Source organism: Mustela lutreola, chromosome 6, assembly GCF_030435805.1.
Source record: "Mustela lutreola isolate mMusLut2 chromosome 6, mMusLut2.pri, whole genome shotgun sequence".
NCBI lineage: Eukaryota > Metazoa > Chordata > Mammalia > Carnivora > Mustelidae > Mustela > Mustela lutreola.
The window spans coordinates 118,933,479-118,952,987 of record NC_081295.1 but is presented as its reverse complement, the minus strand read 5'-3'; the positions used below and the strand labels follow the sequence as shown (position 1 = coordinate 118,952,987).

At 41.6% G+C, this 19,509-nt stretch overlaps 1 protein-coding gene across 2 annotated transcripts in view; it reads left to right on the top strand.

The window, feature by feature from the left end:
* Window positions 1–10,662: 10,662 nt before the first annotated feature.
* Window positions 10,663–19,509, top strand: part of BLTP3A (bridge-like lipid transfer protein family member 3A) — a 67,267-nt gene continuing 58,420 nt past the window's right edge. For both annotated transcript variants that reach the window (XM_059178564.1, XM_059178563.1), the window contains exon 1: window positions 10,663–10,958. In XM_059178564.1, coding sequence (XP_059034547.1) covers window positions 10,915–10,958 — 44 coding nt within the window. In that variant the 5' untranslated portion in view covers window positions 10,663–10,914. The remainder of the gene's footprint in view (window positions 10,959–19,509) is intronic.

Sequence of the window (19,509 nt, the reverse complement as noted above, 5' to 3'; positions counted from 1 at the left end):
GGGGGTTGGTGTGGATTTCTGACCTAATGAAAAGTTGGCAAATGCTGTACAAAGAACATTTATGTACCTTTGACCACAATCAGCTGTTGTTAGTTACTGGCATTTCACTCAGTTCACTAGAGTATTTACATCCATGTTTTCTGCCACTCCCTCCCTCTCACTATATATATGTATGTCTGTATTTTTCCTGAACCATTTGAGAGTAAGTTGCTTATATCATGCCTTTTACCATAATACTTAAGTAGGTATTTCCTAAGAATAAACACATATTCTTATATAACCATGGTTTAGTTATCAAGTTTAGAAGATATAACCTTGACTTAATAATTTAACCAGCCAACCATATTTCATTTATATCCATTGATCCAACATTGTCCTTGTATTTTTTTTCCCCTTTCCTGTACAGGATTCTATCTAGAATTATGGACTTTAGTTTTTAGTCAGAGCTCCTTAGTCTCCTTTACTCCAGAACAATTCTTAGCATTTGTCTTTTATAATACTGACAGTCTTACCACCTTTTGTTCAATATATTGTTCCTCATCCTCATCCTTGTTTTGGGCTTGCTTGATGTTTCCTCATGATTACATTCTGGTACTTGTCCTCAGTTGTATCCCTAGAATATCACATTTATAAGGCAGGCACACAGGGTCCGTCTGTCCTTCATTGGTGATGATAATTTTGATCATCCATCAGAGTGTTGTCAAAGTTCCCCATAGTTGTTTTTGTGTATCTTTCCTCCCCTGCCAATTAAGAAAATCCCATTGACTTAATGCTTATCTAATAAGACTGAATACAGCATAGGAAATCCAAGATCCCTGTGTGTCTCAGTTGGTTAAGCGTCCAGCTCAGGTCATGATCCCGGGTCCTGGGATAGAGCCCTGCATCAAGCTCTCTGCAGTGGAGAGTCTGCTTCCTCTCTTCCCCTGCCCCTCCACCCTGCTCATGCTCTCTCTCTCAAACAAATAAAATGTTAAAACCAAAAAAACAACAAAAGGAATCCAAGACTTTAAAGCCCTTTGTAAGGATTAATCAGCTTTCACAGTGACATTCTTAATCCTTTCCCACTTTCGTATGTACATCACATCCTAATAACTTTGGGGGAGATGGTTGTTTAAAGAAGTAAAAAGAACAAAGAATTTTACCTCTATTCTCAAATGCTATGTTTTTCTTTATCCCTTTTATCTCTTAGGCCTCTGCTTGTGGAATGTAGCATGTAAAGAGGGACAAAAAGAAGAGTAATACAATAGAGCAGAGAGTGGCAGACAGAATTACTAATAGCTCCCACCCCAATATTGGTTACTATCTATAATAATAGAACTCCTAATTTTTTATCTGCCTTCATGTATCTGCAATGAATAGCACCTTTGCCAGAGCTTCTGGTTAGGGAGGCCATGTGGTAGGAGAGAACATGCCTTGTTTCCCTGCCCGTTTTATTTCCTGTTGACCAGAAGTGGATATAATGTTTGTTTGAAATGCAGGCAGCATCTTGGAGCTTCCATGAACGGCCCACCTTAAGACTTCTTTTACATGAAAGGGGATATGCACATTTTTTACTGAAGTCATGTAATAATTTTTGAGTTTTCTGTTACATGCAGCTGAATCTAATCTGACTGATAAAAAGAGATGCTCAAGGAAAAGAGTGGTAATTGATTAATTTGTGCTGCTACAAGTCAGTTAAAAATACCACTGTTGTATGGTACATGGCCACGAAATAAGGGACATAGGGAGTGCCAGATCAGGGATGACTCTGGGGGGAATGCCATGCGGATGTCTAGGGCACAAGCTGTCCAGGTAGAGGGTATACCAAGTACAAAGACTCTGAAGTGGAAGTTTACCTAATGTATTAGAGGAACAGCAGGGAGGCCAGTGTAGCTAAAAATAACTAAAACTTTTGAGAGTGATGGATATGTTGATTGTCTTGGTTGTGGTGGCAATTTCACAGGTGTGTATACATGTCAAAACTTTAAAAATTGTGTACTTGTTATATGTCAGTAATACCTCAATAAAGTTTTAAAACATCACAGCTACCACAAACTAGAAAACTACTCTCAAAAATCCTTATAGTTGGGGCGCCTCGGTGACTCAGTGGGTTAAAGCCTCTGCCTTCGGCTCAGGTCATGATCTCAGGGTCCTGGGATCAAGCCCCACATCAGGGCTCTCTCCTCAGCAGGAAGCCTGCTTCCTCCCTCTCGCTCTGCCTGCCTCTCTGCCTACTGGTGATCTGTCAAGTGAATAAATAAAATCTTAAAAAAAAAAAAAATCCTGGGGCGCCTGGGTGGCTCAGTGGTTTAAGCCGCTGCCTTTGGCTCAGGTCATGATCTCGGGGTGCTGGGATCGAGTCCTGCATCGGGCTCTCTGCTCAGCGGGGAGCCTGCTTCCCTCTGTCTCTCTTTGTCTGCCTCTCCATCTACTTGTGATTTCTCTCTGTCAAATAAATAAATAAAATCTTAAAAAAAAAAATCCTTATAGTTGGTAATAACCTGTCTTTGCTATTTAGCAGTCAGTTAAATCAATTATCATGATGAAGAACAGGTTAGTAGTTGCCAGGGGTTAGGGTGTTGGAGTGAGAGGAGCAGGAAATTAATATTAAGGAGTAGCATGAGGGAAATCTTTGTGTCTTGATTGTATTAGTGCTTCTACAAGACTACATGTGTAACAAAAGGACAGAATTATACACACACACCAATATAAGCATACCTTGTTTTACTATCCTTCACTCCATTGTGCTTTGCAGATACTGTGTTTTTTTTACAAATCGAAAGCGGGTAACAACTCTGTGTTGAGCAAGTCTGCTGCTGCCATTTTTCCAACAGCATTTGCTCACTTTGTGTCTCTGTGTCACATTTTGTTAATTCTCTCAGTATTTAAAACTTGGTCATTATTGTAATACTTGAATTGCTGCAAATCTCATAAAATTTTAACAGATGAGTTGCTTCTTTTTGATGAGCAAAGTATTTTCTTGAGATGGAATCTACTGGTCAAGATGCTGTGGAGATTGTTGGAATGACAACAAAAGGTTAGAATATTACTTAAATTTTGTTGTTAAAGTAGCAGCAGAGTTTGAGAAGACTGACTCCAATTTTGAAAGTTCTACTCTGAGTAAAACACTATCAAACAGTGCTGTCTGCCACAGAGGAATCCTTTGAGAAAGTAAGATTTAATCCATGTGATAAATTTCATTGTTGTCTTATTTTGAGAAATTGCCAAGTCACCCCAGCCCTCAAAACCACCACCCTGATCAGTCAGCGACCATCAACATTGAGACAAGAATTTCCACCATAAAAAAGATTATAACTCTGAAAGCCCAGATGATGGCTAGCATTTTTTAGCAGTAAGGTATTGTGTTTTTGTTTTTAAAGTAGGCTCCAAGCCCAACATGGGGCTTGAACTCACAACCCTGAGATTGAGAGTCACATGCTTGATCAGCTGAGCCAGCCAGACACCCAGTAAGGTATTTTTAAATTAAGGTATGTACATTGTTTCTTTAGATATAATGTTATCACACACTTAATAGACTACAGGATGGCATAAACTTAACTTGCATGTACTGAGAAACCCAAGAAACTTATTTGACTTGTCCTGTTATGATACTTGCTTTATTGTGGTAGTCTGGAACCAAACTCAACGTGCAATATCTCTGAGATGTGTCCATATCATTTCCAGGGTTTTATGTTGTACTCTAGTTATGTAACATGTAACTCTAGCAGGAAAGTTGGTGAAAGGTACACAGGACTTCTCTGTATTATCTTAACAACTTCCTGTGAATCTGTAATTCGAAATAAAACATTAAAAACATTTAAAAAAATAGACTTAGGCTTCCAGAAAGATAGAATAGATGTACTTTTCCCTATTCCTACTGCTAAGTACAGCTAAAACCCTGAAATGAATATGAGTGTGTGCGCACGCACGCACTTAAGCCTAAGAAGACTGAAAGGTGAAAAGAAGGCAGATCTTCTAGAGAATTTGGGAACCAAGGAACAATCCAATGGGCTCTGGCTTTTTGCTTCCTATATCCCAAACTGGGAGCTGAAGAAGCTGGCAACTAAGAAACAATGATGGGCCATAGACAAAAAAAACAACAAAAAACACCCCAAGAAAAGCCTGCTTTCTGTAGCCAAAGGACCAGAATAGAGACAGGTTAGCAAGACAAAACTTAAAACAATAACTACTCTACTCCAGCCAAACATCACAGAAAAAAAACCCAGGCCCTACTCCCACTTATGCCACAAAGGTCAAGGGGGGAGCTTATTCTCCCACCCTTGTGATGCTGTATTAAAATGCCCCAAACTCTTGCTGGGGTGGTAACAGGGAAAGCCAAATAGGGAGCTAAGATGGTCATCCCCATCACAGAGGTAGTATCCGAAGAGGCCTAATCAGAACTTTATGGACTTTGTACAATGTCCAGTGGTAATGAGCCTGCATATACCCCATGTCAGTGGAGGCCTTGTGAGGAGCGTTAATAGGCAGTCTGCTACACTCTGCTAGGGAAGTATTAGTTGAGCTCTACTGGAGAGCCAGAACTCCTGTCTTAGCCTAGCAGTAATGAGGAACCCTTCCCTTGCGTGTCCAAGGAGGCTGATGGTCAACCTGGACCTCTCTCTTCACCTGACATTAGTAACAAGAGGGCCACTCCTCCTTTTGCCAGACCAGTGTGAGAAAAAGTCAGTAAAACAGAAGGTATAAATAAGATCCGAAGTCTTAGAACATAATATGAAAACATCCAGGTTTCAATCTAAAATCACTCGTCAAGGGGGGCCTGGGTGGCTCAGTGGGTTAAGCCGCTGCCTTCGGCTCAGGTCATGATCTCAGAGTCCTGGGATCGAGCCTCGAATTGGGCTCTCTGCTCAGCAGGGAGCCTGCTTCCCCCTCTTTTCTCTGCCTGCCTCTCTGCCTACTTGTGATCTTGCTCTCTGTCAAATAAATAAATAAAATCTTTTTTAAATAAATAAATAAAATAAAATCACTCGTCATACCAAGAATCGGGAAGATCTCAAACTGAATTTAGAAAGGCAAGTGATAGATGGCAACACCAAGACTGCAGAGATGCTGGAACTATTTGACAAGGATTTTAGAACAGCCATCATAAAAATGCTTCAAGGAGCAACTATGAACATGCTTGAAATGAATGAAGAGATAGAAAGTCTCAGCAAAGAAACAAGACATGAAGAAGAACCAAATGGAAACTTTTTAGAACCAGAAAATAAGTAAAAAATTCAGTGGATGGACTTAACAGCAATCAATAAAATGAAATAATGAACTTTAAGATAGAACAATAAAATACCCAATCTGAAAAACAGAGAGAAAATAGACTAAAAAAAAAAAAAAATGAGGGGCTTGTGGGACAAAAGATCTAATATTCATGTTGTCAGAGTCCCAGGAGACAGCACAAAAGGAAAGAACCCAAGAAGGTACTGGAACAAATAGTTGTTGAAAACATTGCAGATTTGCAAGAAACATAAACATATATTTAAGAAGTTGAGTGAACCTCAATCAGGATTAAATATTTTTTTCAAGATTTTATTTTTAAGTAATCTCTACATCCAATGTGGAGCTCAAACTCTCAACCCCAAGGTCAAAAGTCACAAGCTCCACTAACTGAGCCAGACTGTCACCCTTCAATCCTTCAAATCCACACATTAGTATACGTTGGAATCAAACTTCTGAAAACTATAAATAAGGAAGTTGAAAATAGAGTAAAATGACACCTTATTCTTGAGGGAAAACAATTAGAAGGACAGATTTCTCATCAGAAACTGTGGACACCAGAGGAAGTGGCAAAATAGCTTTCAAGTGCTGAAAGAAAAGAGCTCTCAGCCCAGGAACCAATATCCAGTAAACTGTGCTTTAGGAATGAATGGGAAATTAAAATGTCCTCTGATGAAGGAAAACTAAGAGACTTTGTTGCCAACAGACCTACTTTAAAAGAAAGGCTAAAAAGTCTCAAAACAGGAAACAATAAATAAATGAATCTCACAACATCAGGAAGGAAGGAAGAATACAGGAAAAGTAAGGGTAACTGTAATAGACTTTACTTTTCTTGAGTTTTCTAAGTTGTTGGATGGTTGAAGGAAAAGTTTAGAACACTGATTAATGTAGCTCCAAATGTAGAGAAAATATTTAAGGCAATTATACCTGTGGGCAGGGTGCCTGGTGGCTCATCGCAAGAAACATAAACATATATTTCTTGCATTATTTCATTTTATTGATTGCTGTTAAACATCTGCCTTTGGCTCAGGTTATGATCTTGGATCCAGGATTGAGCCCCATGGCAAGGTCCCTGCTCAGCAGGGAGTTTGCTTCTCTCTCTCTCTCCCACTCCAGCTCCCCGTTTGTGTTCTCTTTCTCTGTCAAATAAATAAAATCTTTTTTTTTAAATATTTTTAAAAAATTATACCTATGGGAGGGAAAGGAGACCTAAAGGGAGGTAAAGTTTTTGCACTTTACTTGAACTGGTGACTGGCAATACTGTAGATTGTGATAAGACTCTGATATAATAATGTAGTAACTAGAGAAACAACTAAAAGCTATGCATATAAAAGCTATCAAAGCTATACAAAAACACTATAGATTCCTTATTTCAAAACTTCTGGGGTGCCTGGGTGGCTCAGTTGGTTAAGCATCTGCCTTTGGCTCAGGTCATGATCCCAGGGTCCTGGGATCGAGCCCCATGTCAGGCCCCCTGCTCAGTGGGGAACCTGCTTCTCCCTCTTCCTTTGCCCCTTCCCCTGCTTGTGCTTGCTTTCCCTCCTTCTGTCAAATAAATAAAATCTTAAAAAAAAAAAAACAACCAAAAACACTTCTCACAAAGCTACTGGACTGTTGCTTTTATCAGCAATTGATTTTCACCAAGACATTCCAATGGGAAAAGATTATTCTTTTCAACAAATAATGCTAAGACAACTAGATATCCACATGACAGATATGTGAAAGTCAGTCCCATTCATCATACCATATACAAAAAATGAACTCAACATGGATAAAATTCCTAAATGTTAGAGCTAAAACTGTAAAACTTATAGATGAAAACATAGATGTAAATCTTCCTGACCTTGGATTACACAAACCATTCCTCAGGTGTAACACCACAAATACAGCAACAAAAAAAGAAATTGGATATTATCAAAATTAAAAATTTTTGTGCTTCAGGGTGTCTCACTGGCTGTCAGAAGAGCATGTGACTCTTGGAATCAGGGCCATGAGTTTGAGCCCCATGTTCAGTGTAGGGTTTTCTTAAATGAACCAAAAACAAGATTTGTGTGTGTGTGCTGCAAAGCACACATAATCAGGAAAATGAAAAGAAAACACAGAATTGGAGAAAATTTTTACAAATATATCTGAGAAGGAACTTGTATCTAGAATATAAAATTGCAACTCAATGATAAAAAGACAACCCAATTTTAAAAGGGACCTGAATAGACATTTTTCCAAAGATATACAATGGCCTATAAGCCATGAAAAGATGCTCAACATCATTAGTCATTAAGGAAATAATACACATATTCTTAAGCAAATATTAACAAATAGAATTCAGCAATATATGAAAGTAATTATATACCATACCCAGATGAGGTTTTAAGGATGCAGGATGCTTCAGTATTTGAAAATTCATCAGGGTAATCTACCATGTTGACAAACTGAAGAAAAATCATGTGAACATGACATTCAATGCAGAAAAAGCACTTGGAAAAAAATAAACATAAATGCTTGATTAAAAACTCTCAAAAATAGGAATAGAGCACTTCCTCAACTTGATAAAGAGCATCCATAAGAAAAATCCGCAATTAACTTTATACTTAATGGTGAAGAATGAATGCTTTTCCTATAAAATTGGGAACAGAGAGTATAACTACTGTCATTGTAACAGCACTCCAACTGGTCTTAAGGGTTAACTTGCTTCTAGCTTATGCACTCCTTGCTTGCTGACCAAAGACCCTTGACCTGTAGTAGAATGAACATACTCTCCTGAGATTTGCAGACCGCTGGCCTTGAGGAGTGAAGGACCCAAATTTCCCCAGAAGATAAAGTCTGACTAAATTTGAAAGCAGTTACCAAATCTGTTCAGGGTCATGTCAACAAAGGACTAACCTAACTGTCTAGGCACTGTCTTCTCCTGCACATACCCCCTCTCCCTTTACCCATGACTTCCTCTTTAAAACCTTCCAGGTTGGGGCTCCTGGGTGGCTCAGATTGTTAAGCATCTGCCTTCTGCTCAGGTCATGATCTCCAGGTCCTGGGATTGAGCCCTGTGTAGGACTCCTAGCTCAGCAGGGTGTCTGCTTCTCCTTCTCCCTCTGCCCCTGCTTGTGTTTTGCCTCCCTCTCAAATGAATAAGTAAAATCTTTTTTTAAAAAATTTTATTTATTTATTTAACAGAGATCACAAGTAGGCAGAGAGGCAGGCAGAGTGGGGGGCAGGGAAGCAGGCTCCCCACTGAGCAGGGAGCCTGATGCAGGGCTCCATCCCAGGACCCTGAGATCATGACCTGAGCCAAAGGAAGAGGCTTTAGCCCCCTGAGTCACCCAGGTGCCCTGAATAAGTAAAATCTTAAAAAAACAAGCGAAAAGCCTTCCAGCTCTCCTGGGTGGGGGAGATGTTCTTTGATCTATTAGTACACCATCTTTCCAGGTTGCTGCCTTCCTGAATAAAGCAACCTTTCCTTCCCCACCATCACTTGTCTCCAGAGTATTGATTTTCAAGTGGTGAGCAGTTGAACCTGAATTCAGAACGAGTTCTCAGTTTGTCACCAGTACTGTTACACAAAGTGCCAGGAACTGTAGCCTGCTCAATAAGTCAAGAAAAGGAAATAAAAGGTTTTCATGTCAGAAAGGAAGAAATGTTCTGTATACTGAGTGTATTAATGTCAATATTCTGGTTGGGATATCATACTAAAGTTTTGCAACATAGTGCCTTTGGGGGGAACTAAGTTAAAGATACAAGGGTATCTTTGTATTATTTCTTACAACTGAAATTTAAGACACAATTATCTCAAAATATAATGTTTTAAATTTTAAAAAAGTATGGATTGGGCCCAAATTCCTTTTATTTTTATATGTTTTGCATTCTTAGCATTGCAGGGAAAGAAAAACACATCAATACTATTGGTTAGAGTATGAATTCTTGTATTCCACAGTCCCTAGAGAAGCCATATTTTTTTAGAACATGACTTTTTGCTTTCAACAAAAATAACTCATTCACGAGGCATGATGAATTAATTTTTCAACAAGGATGCTGAATCTGAACTTGGGCAGGTTTTATTTTACAGAGCTGATGTCAGATATCCAATCAGTTGCTAGGAAAAGAAGCACAAAAAAGCAAGAAATTGTCCCAAATCTCTAGAGCTGGCCGGTGAATTGGGAGGGAGTGATAATGGCCAATAATCCTGGCAAGAAACTTCCTTCATAGGATCTATTGGTTTCTAGTATGTTTTTGATAGAGAGGTGGGCAGAGGGGCAAATAATGATGGACTGTGTAGTCTTGCTAAAGGGATATGGGTAGTAGAGCACCCATGTTGAGGATTATTTACTTCTCTTTTAAAAAGGTAATTTGTGATCCGGGTGGAGTGGCGGAGCAGGGGGCACCTGGGTGGTGAAGTCAGTTAAGCTTAAGCTCCAACTTTTGGTTTTGGCTCAGGTCATAATCTCAGGGTGGTGAGGCTGATGCTCAGTGTGGGGTCCGCTTGAGATTCTCCCTCTCCCTCACCCCCTCCCACTTGTGTTCGCTCTCTCTCTTTCAAACAAAATGGGGAAAAAAAGGTAATTGTGGGGGAACTTCTAGTGAAAACTGAACTTACTATAAGATACACATAGATGAAGTTTGTTGATTATTTTAAACATTTAGCATTTATACAGCTGGTAATGCTTGAACCATCTCTGGAATCAGATAACAATTGTATTATGTGCATATATCAGAAAGCACCCAGATTTTCTGTAAGCCTGTCTCAATATTTTACTCAGGTTTTTGTTGTAAGGTTCAAGTTCAGAAAATTGCCACCGTTTTCACCTTTGCCACAGGTTCTACAGGTGTCCCCAGCATATGGGTTACACTTTTAAGTGTGTGAACGACATAGGGTGGAAATAGCACTGGGTTGAGAGAAAGAACCCTAAGGTTCTCCTCCTGAGTTTCATTAAGTAGTCGTAACCTTGGGCAAGGTTTTCCAACTATTTTCCTGGGCTTCGGTTCCTTATGTGTTGAGTAAACATTTGCCTACTGGTTAGCTGGGTAAGAATGGCACAGAGATGATGACGAGGTGCTCCCTTCTCAGTTTTTTAGCAAAAAGCAGCAGACCGAGGTCGTTCTAAGGGCCCGTGAGGTTCTTGAGACCTCTTGTCACTCCTCAGCCTGATTTCTGGAGTAGAGTTAGCTGGTGCTCAACAATGAGTGAATGTGTGAGGGAAATGAATGAGAAATGGAAGAGGCATTGCGCAGTTATCTACCGAATTCCTGCAAAAATTTACAAATATTGCTGCCTTTCTCCTATAGTTCAAAACGACTGCGGGAACCTCATACATTTCGGAGGGAAAGCCTTTTTGATTTCCCTGTGTAGAGAGGCAGACCGCAGAACGGTGGGACAGAGCCCGGAGCCGACCCTCCGCGCGTGCGCGCGTCTGCCCCGCCCCGCCCCTCGTCACGCGCGGCCTTCTCCCTGCGCGCGCCTCGGGCGGCGGGCGGCAGGCGGCTGGCGGCGCGCGATCTCCGCGTCGCTCCGGGCCAGCTGCCGCGGCGCCGCGCGGGTGGGTGGGATCGTGGCGGAGCTCCCGGCGCCGGGGCAGGGGCACGAGAGCGCCATGGCGGCGGCGGTGGTGGTGGCGGCGGCGGCATCCGGTCCCCGAGCCGCGGCGAGGTGAGGGGCCGCCTCTTCACGACTGAGGAGGCCAGAGCTGCTCGCCTGCCTTCCACGCGGGCCGCGGCTCCGGCATGGCTGGGATCATTAAGAAGCAGATCCTGAAGCACCTGTCCCGGTGAGAGCGCCAGCGCCGTCCCCCAGCCGTCCCGGGGCCCTTCCTAACCCTCTTCGTCCCTCCTCCGTACGCCCTCCTTTGGGCCGCTCTCCCCATCCTTCGCCCGAGTTGGGACTCCTTGGCGGCCCTCGCCTCAACTCGAGCAGGACAGTCTCCGGCCCGTGCCGCCGGCCCCGACCGTTGTCACCACTCTGTTCTTCCCTCTTCCTGTGCCCTCCGGTGCAGGGTGCTTCTGCCCTTGCTGGAGTGCCCCGGGCTTTCCTCTCGACCCTCGCAGCCTCCTTAAGCCTCCCGACCCTCAAGGATCTCTTGGCCCACTGCCCCACGGCTCAGTTCCTACTCAAGTCCCACACCGCCAAGCAGATCACCTCTTCGTCGCTTGCACGCTTCCTCTGTCTCCCCCCACTTAGTTTTCACTCCTTATTCCAGACAGGTGTTGGGAATGTCTTAATACTTTCAGCCAGCCTTTGTATGTCAAGGGGAGAGTGGTTCTAGCCTTGTACACGCTAGTGGTTTTCCAACGAGGTAGGAGTAGGGGGCGGAGTCAGTCAACGGGGGTCACAGGGCCCTTGCACTGCTGTATCTTACTGGTCTTCCGTTGCCTGGATGAGTGGTATGTGAGACCCTTCTGCTGCCACTGAATCGCCTTTTCTGACTGAGACTCTGGCTTGTTTACTCTTACTTTGATTTTAGACTTTAATTAATATTTAGATTGAGATACATTTGTTGGTTAATAACCATGTTATAATAGTAAAAGCAGATTGGAGGTTAGAACTGGAAGGTGGTGCTCGCTTCGGCAGCACATATACTAAAATTAGAACTAGAAGGTACCTTTGGACCCTTTACTAGGATTAACTTCCTAATAAATTCTTTTTCAGATAGCATTCTTCTGGGTGTTGCACGAGTTTGGTTGTTCTGTATAAAGATTTAAAAGTAGGACTAATGATTGTGAAATGGTATAGAAAATTTAAAGGAAAACTTAATTTCAATAAACAGAAGCAGAGGATTTTAGGATTTAGAGATGATCTAACCTGATACAGGATTGTGTTTAAAAGAGCCCAACTCTTTCTGGTTTACTTTCTTCAACTGTAAAATGAGGATAATAATAGTACTCTAACTCAAAGGGTTTTTGTTGCTGTTGTTGTTTTTTAAGATTTTATTTATTTATTTGAGAGAGCATGAGTGGCGGGGAGGGCCAGTGGGAGAGGGAGAAGCAGACTACCACCCTGAGCAGGGAGCCCCACCCAGGGGTCTATCCCAGGACCCTGAGATCATGACCTGAGCCAAAGGCAGACACTTAACTGGCTGAGCCACCCAGGCACCCCTCAGACGGTTATTTTGAGGGCTAAATATATGTAAAGACAGCACAGTGCCTAGCATGTAGTAAAACATGAGCTATAGGGGCGTCTGGGTGGCTCAGCAAGTTAAGTGTCTGCCTTTGGCTCAGGACATGATCCCGAGTCCTGGGATCAAGCCCAGCATCAAGCCCTGCATCTGGCTCCCTGCTCCGTGGGAAACCTGCAGCTCCCTCTCCCACTACCCCTGCGTGTGTTCCCTCTCTCCTTGTTTCTCTCTGTCAAATAAATAAATATCTTGGGGGTGGGGAAACAACCCATGAGCTATAGTTATCTTTTGGGACATGACTTGTGTGACAATTTGATATAAGCCATAGACTTCTTCAGAAAAATCTGCATATGCAAACAGGTTTTTTAAAAATGTGAATTCTGGGGGAGAGTTAAGCCCAAAAGCACATGCTGAATCCTGCAAGTCATCCTGGAATTAGGTGAATAACCCCTGACTAGTTCCAGTCTTTAATTTTATGTCTGAGGAAACTAAAGCCTATAGAGGACAAACAACTTTCCCAAGTTGCAGTGAAAGGTAATGTGGTGGAATAGAACCCAGCTTTCTTTCTTTTTTTAAGATTTTATTATTTTTAAGTAATCTCTATAACCAGCCCAGGGATTAAACTCACAGCCCTGAGATCAAGAGTCACTTGTTCCACTGACTGAACCCGCCAGGAGCCCCTAGAACCCAGCTTTCTAATTCTGGTGTTTTTTCCTTTAATGCACATATGTTCTGTGCACTCTCAATGAGTTTAGAGTTTTTAAGAAAAATTTTAATAATGTATGCTGACATATTCAGTGGATCCTTAGTGAACAGAGTATCTCTTTCAGATGAAGTAGGAATAGGCATGACAGACATTGGGAGAAATTTCTGGTTTCCTCAGTGTTATGTGGTTAACTGAGGAGGAAGAGGAAGAAAAGGTTATTTGGGGCTGCATTATCAGGGTTCCAGGAAAAGATGGTAGGACTTGGATCTGGTTGAGGGACAGGTCACACTCCTTGCACCTTTCTGTTTGTTTATCCTGGAAAAGTGGCCTAATCAAGTATGACATTTGTATCTCTGTATTGTCTCTGTGACACTTACAAAAGCTGGCCTGCCTGGAGGGGAATTACAGTTTCTGTGGGTTGCCAAATCTCACTGGGAAGGAGAAGAGAAGGTATACTGAGTTACTATGTTAAACAAACATTTGTAGGTGTTTAATAATGATTTGTTTATGATGACAGTGCCACTTGACCTGAAGGAGAGTGTCTTAACAGCAGGAAGGATAGCCCAGTGACTCTTATGTTTAATTTTGGATGTGAAGTTCTGGATATTAATAGTGTTTTGTTGGAATGCATCTTCTTTATTAGTATTTTGGTAAATAAGATTTGAGGGAGGTGGTCTTCAGGATATTTCTGTTAAGTCCCTGCTCCAGGCCAGGCCCTGATCTGGGCACTGGGGGTTCAGCAGGGAAGAAATGTAAACATTTTTTTAAGGGCTTTATATGGTTTGGATGACTGCTGTGTAGTACACATAACTTCAATGCACATGTAGTACACATAACTTAAATAGGCCCAGGAGAAGACCTTTACTTAGAAACAAAAGTAATCATTTAAAAAGAAATCCAGAATTGATTTTTTTAAAGATTTTATTTATTTTATTTGACAGATATTACAAGTAGGCAGGGATGCAGGCAGAGAGAGGAGGAAGCAGGCTCCCTGCTGAGCAGAGAGCCCCATGCGGGGCTCTATCCCAGGACCCTGGGATCATGACCTGAGCCGAAGGCAGAGGCTTTAACCCACTGAGCCACCCAGGCCCCCCAGAATTGATTTTTTTTACTACATTAGATTATTCTTGTTTTAGCTCACCTTAGTTAATGACCTTTCATAAGAAGAAATATGATTGATTGCAATGTAAGTCAAGGGACTATGGCTCAGGGAAAAGAGCATGGACTCTGGAGCCAGAGAAGCCTGATTCACCTTCCAGCTCTGTCACTTAATGAACAGGTCAGCCTTTTTGAGCTGGTTCTGTTATCTGTAAAAGGTGAGAATAAGGAAGAATACCATGTAATAGCAGAATTTTTTGAGGATTGGGGATAAAGTATTATAATGACTAGCATGTAAGTAGGTAGCTATGTAAGTAGGTAGTTATGTAAAGAGTAACTATATGATCATTGAAGTTAGGGATACTACCCTGGTATGGATGCAGTAACCCACCTGACTGGCTTTTATCTTAATTATTTTTTAAAAATATTTTATGCATTCATTTGACAGAGCACAAGCAGGGGGAGCGGCAGGCAGAGGGAGAGGGAGAAGTAGGCTCCCTGAGGAGCAGGGAGCCCCATGCAGGGATTCCAGGACTCAGGATAATGACTTGAGCTGAAGGCAGATGCCCGGTTGACTGAGCCACCCAGGCGCCCCCTGACTCGTTCTTTTAGAAACCTTCCAGAAGTCTTGGGATGCCTGGGTGGTTCAGTCGGTTAAGCATCTGCCATCACCTTGAATCATGATCCCAGGGTCCTAGGATGGAGTCTCAGACTGGGCTCCATGCTCAGTGGGGAGCCTGCTTCTCCCTCTGACCTACCAGAAGTCTTAATTATTTACTCTAAATAGCTATAGGAAATGATTCTGAGGGACAGAGGCACAGCTGATAGACATGATAGATTTTGAAAAACGTAAGTACTAGGTGAAATGCAGAAGCATACAAGATTTCATAGTCCCCTTGGAGAATAAGAGAGCCTACTGTGAACTCAGCCCTCTTAGTTCCTGATCAGTGCCTCCCCTCATTATTACTCATTTTTCTGAAGAGATCATCCTGGTCAGCCCCCAGGGGACAGTGGGGAGCTGCAGGCTGAGAGAGGTCCACTTCTGGCCCAGGGTCTGTGTAGGTGAAGGTTTGTAGAAGTAGTCTCAACTTCCAGGTTTTCCTTTATACTAGACTTTGCTTATTATCACCTTTATTTCCTAAATAATTGTTCATTTTCCAGTAATGGTCAAATCATACATGTCTTTGTTTCCTTTCCACATTTTTTTTGTGGAGTAAAGCATTTTTTTTTAACTTAGCAAATACTTAATAATAACCAACTGTGTGAATAAGCACTTTACAAGTCTTATAATGATGTAATTCTCAGGCTAACCTTATGAAGTATTATTAGGCCTACTTTATAGTTGAAGAAATGATGCCCAGAGAGGTTAAGCAACTTGTGCAAAAAATCATGTAGTAGTTGATGGAACTGAGATTCAAAGGTAGGTTCTCTGATTCTCTTTACTACTGGGCTGTTGTACACTTCTCATCTACTGAATTAATTTCAAATTAAATATACTCTTGTCACCAGCATCCATATGAAGAAAAGTATTGCTAGCACCCTCTTGTGTTGTCTTCTGTCATTGTCTCTACCAAGGGGTAAACCACTATCCTGATTTCTAACAACACAGATTAGTTTTGTCTGTTTTTGTTTTATTTTATTCTATTTTATTTATTTTCATATAATGTTATTTGTTTCAGGGGTACAGATCTGTGATTCATCAGTCTTACACAATACACAGCACTCACCATAGCACATACCCTCCCCAATGTCCATCTCCCAGCCACCCCATCCCCCCACTACCTCCTCTCTAGCAACCCTCAGTTTGTTTCTTAAGATTAAGAGTCTCTTATTGTTTGTCTCCCTCTTTTTGTTCTTTATATAAGTGGAATCATATCATATGTATGCTTCTGTGTCTGTCTTCTTAACTCAACATTTTTGTGAGATTAACTTTTTTTTAAATGAAACTTTTTTTTTTTTTAATTTGACAGAGAGAGAGAAAGAGAGAGAGATCACAAGTAGGCGGAGAGCAGGTGAGGGGGGGAAGCAGGCTCCCTGCTGAGCAGAGAGCCTGATGTGGGGCTTGATCCCAGAACCCTGAGATCATGACCTGAGCCAAAGGCAGAGGCTCAAACCACTGAGCCACCCAGGCACCCCAGTTTTTGTGAGATTAAACCCTGTTGTTGCATCAAGTTGTAGATTCTGCATTTTCATTGCTGTATGGTATTCTATTATGCGACTATACTTCAATTTATTTATATACTTTACTATCAATGGACATTTGGTTAGTTTCCCAGTATAGGGCCATGATGAATAGTGCAGCTAGAACATTCTAGTATATTTCCTCTGGTGAACAAGTGTCCACGTATCTCTCGGGGATATGCATAGGAGTGGGATTTCTGGGTTGTAGGATATGAACATTTTAAATTGTAATAGGGGCGCCTGGGTGGCTCAGTGGGTTAAGCCACTGCCTTCGGCTCAGGTCATGATCCCGGAGTCCTGGGATCGAGTCCCGCATCGGGCTCTCTGCTCAGCGGAGAGCCTGCTTCCTCCTCTCTCTCTCTGCCTGCCTCTCTGCCTACTTGTGATCTCTCTCTGTCAAATAAATAAATAAATTCTTAAAAAAAATTGTAATAGATAATATTAAACAGTTTCCCAAAGTGTTTATACCAACTTGCACTGCCATTGGAAGTGTTTGAGAGTTCTGGTTGCTTTACATCCTTGCCAACACTTGGTATTTTTCATCTCTTTCATTTTAGCCATTTTTTTTTTTTTTTTTTTTTTTTAAGATTTTATTTATTTATTTTACAGAGAGAAATCACAAGTAGATGGAGAGGCAGGCAGAGAGAGAGAGAGAGGGAAGCAGGCTCCCTGCTGAGCAGAGAGCCCGATGCGGGGCTCGATCCCAGGACCCTGAGATCATGACCTGAGCTGAAGGCAGCGGCTTAACCCACTGAGCCACCCAGGCGTCCCAGCCATTTTTTTTTTTAAAGATTTTATTTATTTATTTGACAGAGAGAGATGACAAGTAGATGGAGAGAGAGGCAGGCAGAGAGAGAGAGAGGGAAGCAGGCTCCCTGCTGAGCAGAGAGCCCGATATGGGACTTGATCCCAGGACCCTGAGATCGTGACCTGAGCCGAAGGCAGCGGCTTAAACCACTGAGCCACCCAGGCGCCCCTCATTTTAGCCATTTTGATGGATGTGTTTTAAAAATTTTTTTTACTTCATCTGAGGTAAACCAGATGGCCACTTTATTTTTGCCTATGTTTAGTTTTCAAGTTCTGATCTATTTGTAAATTTTAGCCACAAGCAAATGTCAGAACATTGAAAACATCTTTTTGGAGCACTGTTCAAATTAGGTTCAGTAAAAATAATTAGGATAATTTATGACTGCTAACCCATAGCATACTTTTTTTTTTTTTTTAAGACTTATTTCAGAAAGAGAGAGAAAGAGAGAGAAAATGTGTACGGGGGTAGGGGAGAGCAGAGGGGGAGAACAGGTATGCAACACTAGCTTGGTGCTGGATGCGGGGCTTGATCTCACAATCTATGAGATTGCAACCCATGACATCATGACCTGAGGCAAAACCAAGAGTTGGGTGCTTAACTGCTTTACTGACTGTGCCACACAGGCACCCCTAACACTTAACATTTCTTACTTGGGATGGATCTGAGGCTTAGTTCCCTGTCAGAATAGCAGTCATGTGCATTAAGAGAAAGGGGATACTGTTCTTCAGGCATTTGGGTTTTTGTTAAATATTTGATCTTCAGACTACCCTGGATAATAGTTTCATTCTGTTCTGTAAGCTGGGCACCCCATTTATATACCATTTCATCTTTACTAAAGGCACTAAAATTTGAATTTCATAGCTTTTGTATTACAGTCTTTATAGCTTTCCAAGGTCTTTTGTAAAACATTGTCTTGTGTTTTAAAAAGTAGCATTTATTTTATTTTATTTTTTTAAGATTTTATTTATTTATTTGACAGAGAGAGATCACAAGTAGGCAGAGAGAGAGAGGAGGAAGCAGGATCCCTGCTGAGCAGAGAGCCCGATGCGGGACTCGATCCCAGGACCCTGAGATCATGACCCGAGCCGAAGGCAGCGGCTTAACCCACTGAGCCACCCAGACGCCCCTTAAAAAGTAGCATTTAAAAGCAATAAAAATTTAAAGCAGTACTGTTGTACTGTATCTGATACACAGCAGCTTAATGTATGGCTCACAATGAAATTACCTGCTTTGAAAAACTGATTGAGAGGCACGTCAATGTAGCAGAAAGAACCAGGACTTTGGATTCCAAAAGGTGGCTGTGCATTTTGACTCGCCACTTACAAGCTATGTATTCTGCAAGTCTTTTAACTTCTTGAAGTTTCAGTTTACTCATCTGTAAAATGGGGGATAGTAATGGACAATGTGGTTTTGAGGATTAAAAATGATTTATAAAAGTGGTCCTGAAAAAGTATTCAGTAAACAGTGACTATTATTATTTATCTAGTATTTGTTTAAGTTACTCAAGAGAGATTGCTTTTAGTTTCTGAAGATCATACTTTTCAACATCTTTAAGATTGTGCCTAACATATCTAAAAAATTAGACCTTTGAACATTTATTTATTTGTTTGTTTGTTTGTTTGGAAGATTTTTTTGTTTGTTTGTTTATTTGACAGAGACACACAGCGAAAGAGGAAACCCAAGCAGGGGGAGTGGGAGAGGGTGAAGCAGCTCTTCACTGAGCAGGGAGCCTGATGCAGGGCTTGATCCCAGGATGCCGGGATCATGACCTGAGCCAAAGACAGAGGCTTAACGCCTGGGACACCCAGGCGCCCAGTAGACCTTTGAATATTTAGAAATTACGTTTAACCTTGTAATACAAAGAGGTGGAGATGGATGTTCTTTGTATCAGTGCTTAAGGAGTGAAGCGAACAAGGGCTATTTCTGTTTATCTTTTTTTTTTTTTTTAATATCAAGGCATACTACAGAGGAAACTTTGACCTCAGCATAGGTGAAATAACTGAAATATATACACGAGGTTGGGTCCTTTGTGGATGTACTTATACATAACCTAAGAACATAGCATAATCATATACTGTATTCTTAGAGTGAAAAAAAAAATCAGCGGTCATTTAGTTGTCTTCACCTACAAGTATGGCTTTAATCATTGAAAGAAAAAATGTTTTGTTTTTTAGATTATTTATGTATTTGAGAGAGAGAGCAGAGCAAGGAAGAGAGAACATGAGTTGGGGGGAAGGGGAAAGGGAGAAACAGGCTCCCTGCTGAGCAGGGGGCTCATCTTTGGGGATGAGGGGGCTTCATCCCAGGACCCTGGGATCATGACCTGAGACAAGGGGAGATGCTTAACTAAGGCACCCAGGTGCCCCCCAAAAGATTCTTTTCATCACAACTCCATTATCTACACCCTCCATGAT